Genomic DNA, 10603 nt, shown 5'->3' with positions numbered 1-10603 from the left:
AGACAAATTCTCTCTCAAGCTATCAGCCTTGTTGCGTTTCCACTTTTCTCTTAATTCTTTAAAATCCTTTTATACTTCAAAAAAATCCATTGGATAATGATTGAAATTTTTAGTTTAAATCTCGTTAAGGAATGGTTATTTCATCGGCATTGATAATAAGGAAAGGATTGATTTGCATTATTGGGAGCGAGTCGCCGGTGGTGGTTGTGCTATCTGGGAGTACGGAACCCAGTTTCAAACGAGTGAGCCAATTTTTTACACATATTTAAAATTAATTATTTAAAAATTTTGAGCTTTGATTTGTGATAGTCATATAAATTTAAATTTGTGAAATGTAGGGAGATATATTTGTGATAGTCATATAAATTTAAATTTGCCAAATGTTGAACTGCTTGAACGACAAGTGACAGAAGGTTCTCATGTTCTGATGTAGAAAATCTCTAGAAAGTAGAAACAAATAGTTTTGATAAGGTTAACACCATGGTAAACTCTAACAGTCTTGTTCATGAGCTGTGTACTAGTGGTTGAACATTTTCTTTCTGAAATTTATATAGGTGTTATGGCTGTAAATTATTTGAATTAACGAGTCCCCCCCTCGTTATTCTGTATGCTGGATTTAGTACATTGCATGTTTGGTTATGCTTTGTCAGGTTCATGAGCAGCGAGATAGCAAAGAAGTTGATATACTCACTAAAGGTAGCATATCCTTGATATCAAGCTAGTTGAATGTGAGCAAATACAATTTGTGGTTTGTTTGTTTGTTTTCAACGAACTTTAAACTTTTTATTATCAATCATGAAAATATTTTCTGACTATTAAAATCTCTTTCCCCGCCAATGAAGTGGAGAGTGGACGCTTCCAAATAGTTTTGTTTGTTTACTTGTGGAATGGTCTTAAATACATTGCAAGTTCTTCTCATTTTTTCATGTGTGTGTGTGTGTGTGTGTGTGTAGTTGATCATTCCTTAAATATCTTCATATGTACAGCTACTGCTTGAGTATGCTAACCTTTTTAATCTTTTGACTAGACATATTCATCAGGAGACGCTAATCTTTACGATGACAGAATGTTGTACACATCTAGTAATCGTTGGTTGCAACAAAAATACATCATGGGCAGAGCTGTTGGGTAAATCAAACACCATTTCTCAAAGTGTTAACAAGTTCTAGAAGTGAAAACATTTGTAAAACACTCTGATTAGGAATTTCTTGCATCACCATTTGTGCTGTATGCTTTGAGTTTCAAGTTCATCACACTTCAATAGTAAAATTACTCTTCTGTTTTATTATTTATTTTATTTTTAATTGTATATATCTTCTCTGAACTAATGTTTTATGTTTTCTGCATGGCAGAAAGGATCCCACAACGTTCACTTATGCTTACTTGAGGTTTGTTCTAAATTTTTCCAAAAATTGGGCTGCCCAGAAAAAAAAAACTTGAAATAGGTTTACTTAGTACTAGTTAAATCGGGCTTGATTTTAGATAAATCTAATTATTATCTTTAAGCATGATATGTTCTAATACTTTGATTTAAGCTGTTGATGTATGTATTCTAACTATGGAATATCATGTTCAAATATTCTACAAAGAAGCTAATTAGGAGATTCTGCAATTGTTGATGATAATTGGAATTTAAGCATGATATGTTCTAATATTTTAAATTTATATTGATGAATACTTTCCACCTATATTGACTTAAGTGAGTAGATATATCAGTAGTGTACATTTTTTTATTCCACAAACAATCTTAAAATGTTGATATATTATTATTTTTAGATGTTATTTTTAATAATTTACTATAACATTATAAGACACCTAATTTACTATAACATTATAAAACAATCTTAAAAAGTTGAACTAATTTACTTATCTTTGCCATGTTCACTATGGTTTGAACAGATTAAGTTACTCTTATTTTCATGCAGAGCATGTAGGAGCCAAATTTGCGGTTCAAATTTGAAGCCATGCTCAAAAGTTTTTCTCTAAGGCTCATTGCTTTGAGTTCATTACAAGATTTCCTTGATTAAGTAAATGTATTATATATTTTATTACCAAGATTTACTTGATTAAGAAAATGCATTGTATATTTTATTACCTTGCATATGTATTATTTATTTTAGTTTTGATTTTAAATTTTTATTTTTACTTAAGTGTTCTAACTTTTGGATTTTAATTGTTATTAATTTATTATTTTAAATTTTAAATTTAAATTCATTAATTTTTATATTTATATTTAGTTTTAAAGTTAAAATTTTCGTAGAAAATTTAATTTAAATAATTTTTTTATTTATCCTTAAAACATAATATAATATTTTTCATTGAAATAAATATTATTTGAAAAAAATTATTTTTTTAAAAGATATTTTTTAGCGGCGTTTGTGTGAAAAGCGCCGCTAAAGGTCTATTCTATAGCGGCGTTTGTGGGAAAAGCGCCGCTAAAGGTCTTGGTCTTTAGCGACGTTTGTGGGAAAAGCGCCGCTAAAGGTCTTGGCCTTTAGCGGCGTTTGTGGGAAAAGCGCCGCTGAAGGTCTTGGTCTTTAGCGGCGTTTGATGGAGAAACGCCGCTAAAGTTAGCGACGCATTCATTAGCAGCGTTTTTGGCGGCGCTAGCTAAAAAGCGCCCTAAAGGCCTAAAAAAGCGTCGCTAAAAGCCTGTTTTTGTGTAGTGACGCTAGAGAAGAGACCTCCACTGCTACACCACTACTGCTACCATTAGACATTATTATGTTTGAAATGGGGACAAGTTTTTTAGACCATTTCTAGTTAGGCTACATAGTTAATTATATGTTATTAGGGACCAAATTGTAAATAACAAAAGTTGTTGAAAGTATATGCTATAGATCGATAGTTTGAGGTCCTTAGTGAATAAATACGAAGTCCAAATATGATTTGATTGAGAAAATTGAGAGATAAAAAGTTTTCATATATTAGGTCTTAAAGGAACTTAATTGAATAGATTGCATATCATATTTAATTGATATGTCTCTCTATGTTTAATATGTGAAACTAATAAGTTTTTCGTAACCAGATTTATAGTATGTAACTAAAGATGACATTGGGAAGTCGAGAGATAAAGGAAAAATGAAGGCTGTAGACGAGTAGCCCTATTCGATTTGTGCTTTCATGATTTGATTTCAATTCATAGCCTATTAAATAATAATTTAAATAAGGTAATAATGTTGTTGATCTCAGAATCCCATATGTTGGCTTGATGGTCAAGGTGTTTACCGTCCTAGATGAGATTTACATTCGAGTTGCGTTGTTGTTAGGTTTTGCCTTCCTAAAAAAAAAAGTTGTTGGTATATTTGTGATATGGTGATTTGTTAGAAATATTGTAATTGTGTATGTGGATGGATTCATGCTATAATATGATAAATAAATGAATGTGTTATTCAATGGTATACTTCATACAAGTTTATAACTAGTTTGAATAATAACCAAAATTAGAATTTCTGTAAAATTAAACTAGGCCCCTCGTTTTTCTAATTCAATATTACCAGACATAAGGTATTTTTTTTAAACCCTAGTTTCATTATTTTCGTTTATTTTCTTCCATCATTTATGTCTAAAAATATCAGAAGAAAACCTAATTATATCTCACTCATAAAACTCTTTTTTTTTAATAATTATTTTGTTAATTTTCTTCCCACGTTTTCCCCTTGTTTTAGATAACTTTGTCTTTGTTGAAAACTAGGGTTTTCTCTAAAGGTGAGTTGTTGGTTTTTTGCGTTGAAATTAAGGTTTTCAGATAAGATTTTTACGATTTTCCTTAAAGCAAGTGTGGGTTTTTGTGGCTTCCCAAATATATAATCATGTGAGTACCCCATCTTTTATCTCTATAGCATTTTTGGATTTATTAATTTTTTTTGGTTAAAAAGAATTTGATATCTTCCTTTTATTGAGCTGGAAAATGGTTGGTTTAGTGTGTTTTATGTCTTAAATTTTGTGGGAGCATTATGAAATTAAACATTTTTTTTCAACTTCTTGAATGAAGTTTTGTATAGATATATAAATATATTATATTTTACCACTGATTTCCCCAATGGTGACTCCTGGTATTTTGTTCTGGGGGCTAATTAATTAATTAAACTGGTTTTAACCGATGAACTTAGATACAATGGTGACCCCTGGCAATTAATAAAATAAACTTATTTAGATAAATTTTTGATCCAATGTTTTGTTGCTATAACATTTTTAATACAATACCTTTTTTTTTATCATAGTTACACATTAATTTTGATTTTGGATTAATCATATATCAATTTATATTTATATTGAGTAAGTATAATCATTTGTATATGTAATATTTAAACATAAAATGGTGTTAATATTTTGATTGAGTCAGTATCACCAATTAATCGAGTCCCAATTTAGTCATAAAGTTACCAAAACCCCCTTACTTTTACGAAATAATATATATTATTTTGAAGTCAAATTTTTTTTATAAAATCTAAAAAATTACTTGTAATATGATAGGATTCATACCCAAAATATTATGATATTTAACAATTCAACTTTCTATTTTAATCAAAGTCTATTATATTTTAATTTGTTATATATATTTTTATCCATGTCTCGAATGTGTCATAATTTAGTACTGATAATAATGATAGTGTTTTGTAAAAATTTAATAAAAAAATCATATATAAAATTGTACATTTATATTGCAAGTGGACCAAAATTTATCCTAAATTTTAACATTTATAATATTATTTAAACTATGATAGGATATATCACATTTATTTATTATTTAACAAGTTGATATATATGTTTAAGCCACGTAAAGCAAGAAAAGGAAGTTAATATTTCAATGGGTAAACTATAAAAATAGTCACTTTTGTTTGTCTCAGACTACATTTTAGTCACTTATGTTTGAAATGTTACGTTTTAGTCACTTACGTTATCGTTTTGTTACAAAGTGATCACTCTATCGTTAAGCTCCGTTACCTCCCTAACGGCGGTCCTACGTGGCAGTCCAAATGGGTTTTAATTGTCAACTTGGATGTCCTACGTAACAGTCCAAATTGAATTTTATTTAATTAAAAACCTATTTTCATCCCAACAACTAGACATCCAAGTTGGCATTTAAAACCCATTTGGACTGCCACATAGGACTTCCGTTAGGGAGGTAACGAATTTTAACAGTAGTGTGACCGCTTCGTAACAAAACGATAACATAAGTGACTAAAATGTAACATTTTAAACATAAGTGACTAAAATGTAATTTGAGGTAAACAAAAGTGACTATTTTTGTAGTTTACCCTATTTCAATATCTTCATTGCAAGTCGTATAAAAGAAGTTAATATTTGAAATATTAGTTTAATTTCACATTTGATATTTATAACAGTTAATTAATTTAATGAGTCTATTGATAATAATTGAGGAATGAAATAAAAAGATAAAAAATAATATAATTTTAATACTTTTTTAATTTATAGTCTATAAAATTAAGTTATAAACAAAAATATAAAATTTATTTGTGCAAATCGATTTAATTTTATTTATTGTTAAAATAATTTTATTTAATGGTAAAATTTTGCTATTAATTTATCAAAGTTGTAATTTAACTTTATACTCTAATTTGATCAATTTTAGTTTTTTTATTTTTTCAATTTATGCTATTAACATCATACTATGCTTAAGTTATAGATTTAGTCATTATTTTTCAATATGATAACTTTTAATTTTTATACTTTCCAAATTTCAATAATTTAATCTTGACTCAAAATAATAGGTGTTAAATTCATTAATTAACATGCTGTGAATTTATCTGCGAGTATTATTTGAAAATAACAAGTTGATATAGGGTTACACATATAATAATATATTTGTTATCCTTTTAAAAGAAAAAAATATTTGTTATATAAAATTTAATAAATAATAGAATTTAACTTATGAAGGCTAACACTCAAATTTTCAAATTGAAAAAAATAAAACAACAAAAATCAATCAAATTATAGTATAAATACTAAATGAAGCAAACTATAATAATTAATAACTGAGGTGCTTCTTAAGGGATTCATTCTTCTCGATTAGAATTAATTTGTGGTGTTAAAAGCTTTATGTTAAGTTGATGCCTCTTTTATTCTTTATCGAAGTGTATATTGGAGGGGGACATCAAGGTTTCGAACTCTTGAGCCATTGCACCACAAGCTTGGTTGATTTTTGCTTTTATTTTTATTTTCTTTATATAATTCATGAAGCTTTGAATTTCTAAAGAGTTTAATTGTGGGGAGGGAGCCCTTCCGGTTTATAATCATGATTTTTATAGTTTCTAACTTGCTTACTTTGGCCATTTTTTACCAGAATCTTTTCTTTTTTGATCATATAGTGAATGAGTGAGGAATATAAGTTCTGAAGCAGGTATCGAAGGGTGAGTTTGGATTGCAAAGATGTCATCAAAGCACGAAATACTTGATAATCGACCAATTGATAAATGGAAGGTTATAGAGTTGAAAGAAGAACTCAAGAGACGGAAGTTGACAACTCGAGGCTTAAAAAAGGACTTGGTAAAACGGTTAGATGAAGCTATTAGAGCAGAAAGGGAAAACAATACTGCAAATGAGGCAGATAATGGTTTTAATTATGATGAAGGGGTCGAGAAAGCAATGGCAAGTATTGTAGAGAAAGTTGAAGATGATGGTGGTAGTGGGTTGAAGTTGAAGGATGATGTTATTGATTGTGCGACTGCTTCGGGTCATGGAGTAGTTAAGACTGAAATAACACTTACCCACACTGTGGTAACGGAGGTACCAGAGGTTGGACAAAATTTGCAGATCCCGAAACTAGAAGAAAATGTGAATTCTAACATCCAAGTGGAGAATGATGGTCCGAAGCTTGAGGTGGAGAGGGATGATCCCAAGGCTCAGCTAGGGAATGAGGATGGCATGCGTGCCTCTTCTGCTTTGAACAATCAGGTATCTGAGATCAACACTATTTCTACTGATTCTATGTCAGTTAATGAAAAGATTGAACTAAAGGATACTGTAATTGATGATAATGTGAAACAAAGCCTAGATGTTGTACCGATGGATGATGAACAACCACTTGAGAACAAGGCATCTGTTGATGAGAGAGATGACAAGAATGATACAACTACAGACATAAGCAGTAAAAATGACAGTGGGGAGATGGGGTACTCTGGGAAATTAAATTTAGATAGAAGTTCTGGCGATGAATCAATGGAGGAAGATATGCTTGAAACTAAGCAAATTGATCCAAAATGTACTTCTGATGAAATAGGAGAAAATAGTGTGGAAAATGAGGAGGGAATGCATGTTGTTGTAGGAGATGGTTCATCTACAGACAGAAAGGACGTCTTTGATGTTCCTGCTGAGAAAAGAAAGCTTTATGGTAAGTTGTAGAGCAGCAAGCCATATCTCCCAACTTGTAATTTACTGATAATGCTCACCGTATGAGTTGTCTTTACAGATGATGAAGCTATTGGGAACACTGAGGCTACGAAAAGGCATAAATGGAACTCTGATAATTTACAAGTTGTAGTGCAGCAAGCCACTAATCATACAGTGACCAACAACACTAGTGAAGATACACCCGGGGAACGACTTGGTAAGTTGTACTCATCTTCTTATCAATTGTTTCGTTAACATCTAAAATGTTTTTTTTTTTGTTTAATCTTCGTGATTTCCTAGTTCCACCTTCACAAAAACCTCCGACCACTTCACTTAGAGTTGATAATTTTCGTCGGCCTTTTACCTTGAAAGCGGTGCGACAACTTTTAGGCAAAACTGGGATTATTGCAAGCTTCTGGATGGACCACATTAAGACCCATTGTTATGTTACAGTAAGACTGCAATGTTCTGTTTCTCCAACTCCCATCACTTTCTGCTTTGTCTTGGCATTTGTAAAATTACGCACCTTTTTTTTCATGCAGTATTTATCTGTGGAAGAAGCAATAGAGACACGAAATGCCATTTATAACCTGCAATGGCCACCTAATGGGGGACGTCTGTTGGTGGCTGAATTTGTTGATCCTCATGAAGTTGAAAATCGTGTAGAAAGTCCACCACCAACTACAACTGTCACCGACAACTGTGGTTTTACTGCTCATCAAGAACAGGTTTCTGAACAGCAGCCTCTTTCACCACCTCCTCCAGAGGAACCGGATTCTCCTATGCTAACCCTAGATGACCTATTTCGAAAAACCAAAGCAACTCCTAAGATCTATTATTTGCCTCTGTCAGAAGAACAAGTTGCTGCAAAGCAAGCTACACATTACAGACACACCAAACACTGGTGATCGATCGGCCTATAGTTTATCCCTGCCAGCTTTTCCGTTTGTATGTTAAGATAATGATAAGAATGTGCTACATAATTGCATATCTCTAGTTGATAATGTTGTAGTATAATGTTTGTATTATATATCTAACAATGTCAAAGTGTTTTGAATTATAATCCTCGCATAGCATTGGGAAGAGGTTACAAACTTAAATATAATATTATTGAGAGAGATAATTATGAAAGTTAAACATAAATTATAAAATGGATATAAAAAATGTGAAATTAATAATATTATATTATTTAGAAAACTCAAATTTGTAGAGCATAACATAGAATTATAAATTTTAAAATTATGGCGAGTTTTCTTGTTAGCAAGTTTAGGGTTTTCTTTGTTTGTCGAAAGTTGGACGTTTTGAAGGCATCTCTTTTCAAAATCTTAGGATTTTTTCAAAAGGAAAATTTTTTTGATCATAGCGACACCAATGGGAAAGGAGTTGGCAAATCTCAATATCACCAAAGAAGAAAGAAGAATCAGTACAGACGATAGAAGATGAGGACGTAGTAGAAGAAGAATTTAATTTTTGTCTAGTGGAAAGGGTATTAACGGATAGTTTAGTTCACATTCCATCAACGAGAAACTTATTATTAGAATTATGGCATCCATTAGAAGGGGTATCTATCACGAAGATTGAAGAAAAAAGAATTCTATTTCTATTTTACAATAATGTAGATCTGAAAAGGGTGTGAGGCGACACGCCATGGTTCTTCAGCAGACATCTTGTTATTTTTCATCATCTAACAAAAGGGGAGGATCCTATACAAGTTCCTTTGAATCATACCACATTTTGGGTACAAATCCATAATCTGCCGTTGGGTCTCATGTCAGAAGGATTGGCAAAGCAGTTTGGGAATTTTATTGGGAAATTCATAGAATATTATGTGCATTAATAGCAAAGGGAGTTAGAAAATTCATGCGAATTAAAGTTCAACTGGATGTCCGATTATTTCTAAAGAGGAAGAAGCTTATTATATATAGGAAGAATATATCTATATATGTGAACTTTCAATATGAGAAACTATCTCTATTTTGTTTTCTCTGTGGAAGACTGGGTATGGGGAAAGTTTTTGTCTAGTTCGTTTAACTCTAGGTTCACAAGAAGTAGTGTTTGGGTGGGATATTTTTTTAAGAGCCCTACCAAGAAGGGTGACACAGCCGCTAGTAAATGGCTACGTGAAGAACCTATGGATGTAGGAAAATTAAGAATGGATTGGGATAAAGATAAGAGAGGGAGGAAGTATGGAGATGTCTTTTATGACCAAGGCCATCGTAAAGGGGAGGGGGGTTGAAGGGCGATGAAAGCACAAGATTCAAAAACGGGGGGTAGATAAGTACAGGTTGGAGACATGGAACAGAAGGTACCTCAGCACCATTAGAGATCACGAATTTAGATTTGGAAGAGGGGCCAATTGGATTAATAGATGGAAAAAAGAGGCAGAGAGTACACTAGGTGGGAACTCCAACCCAACACAACAATGGCTCGTTAAATATGGAGACAAACTATGATTTATCGGTGGCCGCTAATAAAGAAGGCGACTGACTGCAATGAAAACGTTAAGTTGGAATGTTCGTGGTCTGGGGCAGCCACGGGTTGTTAGATGTCTCAAGCATAAACTGAAACAAATCAAGCCCTAGCTTTTGTTTCTCATAGAAACAAAGATTAGCGCAAAGAGTATGGAAAGAATAAGAAAGAAGTGTGGTTTTAGGAACAAAATTGATGTAGGTGCAGAAGGATCAAGAGAAGGTTTGTCTTTAGGATGGAAGGATGGATCTCTATCGAGTTAAGAAGTTTCTCCCACTCACATATAGGCATTGAAATAAATCAGGGGGATGGAGAGGTATTATGGAGACTTACTGGATTCTATGGTTCCCTGGTGGAGAGTCAAAGGAACGACTCATGGAACATTTTAAGGCAACTAAGGAGAAATAGTTGTTTACCATGGTGGTATTAGGAGATTTCAATGAAGTAATGTTTTCGTTTGAAAAAAAAAAGAAGGGACGATTGAGAGAAGAAAGGCAAATGAGTGCCTTTAGAAAAGTACTAGAGGAATGTGAGTTGCATGATCTAGGCTTTTCAGGACAATGGTTCACATAGGAAAGGGGAAAGTTATCTAATAATAATATAAGAGAAAGATTAGACAAGGGAGTTGCAAATTCAATATGGTGGGAAACTTTTCCAGAATACATGGTGAATTATCTTCAACATAGCTTTTCGAATCACTGCCCAATATTAGTCGATTTGGGTAAAGGAATGAGAGATAGGATAATATGAGGAGAGGTGCCATTTTGATTTAATGCAGATT

At 32.0% G+C, this 10603-nt stretch overlaps 1 protein-coding gene and 1 long non-coding RNA gene across 2 annotated transcripts; both read left to right on the top strand.

Annotated features, from left to right (window-relative positions):
• Positions 1–627: 627 nt before the first annotated feature.
• On the top strand, positions 628–1099 carry LOC107941976 (uncharacterized). Its single transcript, XR_005922060.1, has 2 exons — positions 628–696; positions 1041–1099. It is a non-coding gene; the product is annotated as an uncharacterized lncRNA (long non-coding RNA).
• A 5271-nt stretch (positions 1100–6370) lies between these two features.
• Positions 6371–8322, top strand: LOC107941967 (uncharacterized). Its single transcript, XM_041107889.1, has 4 exons — positions 6371–7354; positions 7433–7570; positions 7654–7805; positions 7896–8322. Exons 1-4 carry the CDS (start codon positions 6394–6396, stop codon positions 8259–8261), a joined length of 1617 nt encoding a protein of 538 aa, XP_040963823.1. The 5' UTR covers positions 6371–6393; the 3' UTR covers positions 8262–8322.
• Positions 8323–10603: the final 2281 nt, after the last annotated feature.

Source organism: Gossypium hirsutum, chromosome D12, assembly GCF_007990345.1.
Source record: "Gossypium hirsutum isolate 1008001.06 chromosome D12, Gossypium_hirsutum_v2.1, whole genome shotgun sequence".
NCBI classification, from domain to species: Eukaryota; Viridiplantae; Streptophyta; class Magnoliopsida; order Malvales; family Malvaceae; genus Gossypium; species Gossypium hirsutum.
Note: the sequence above shows the minus strand (reverse complement) of the source record. Positions and strands in the feature narration are given on the sequence as shown.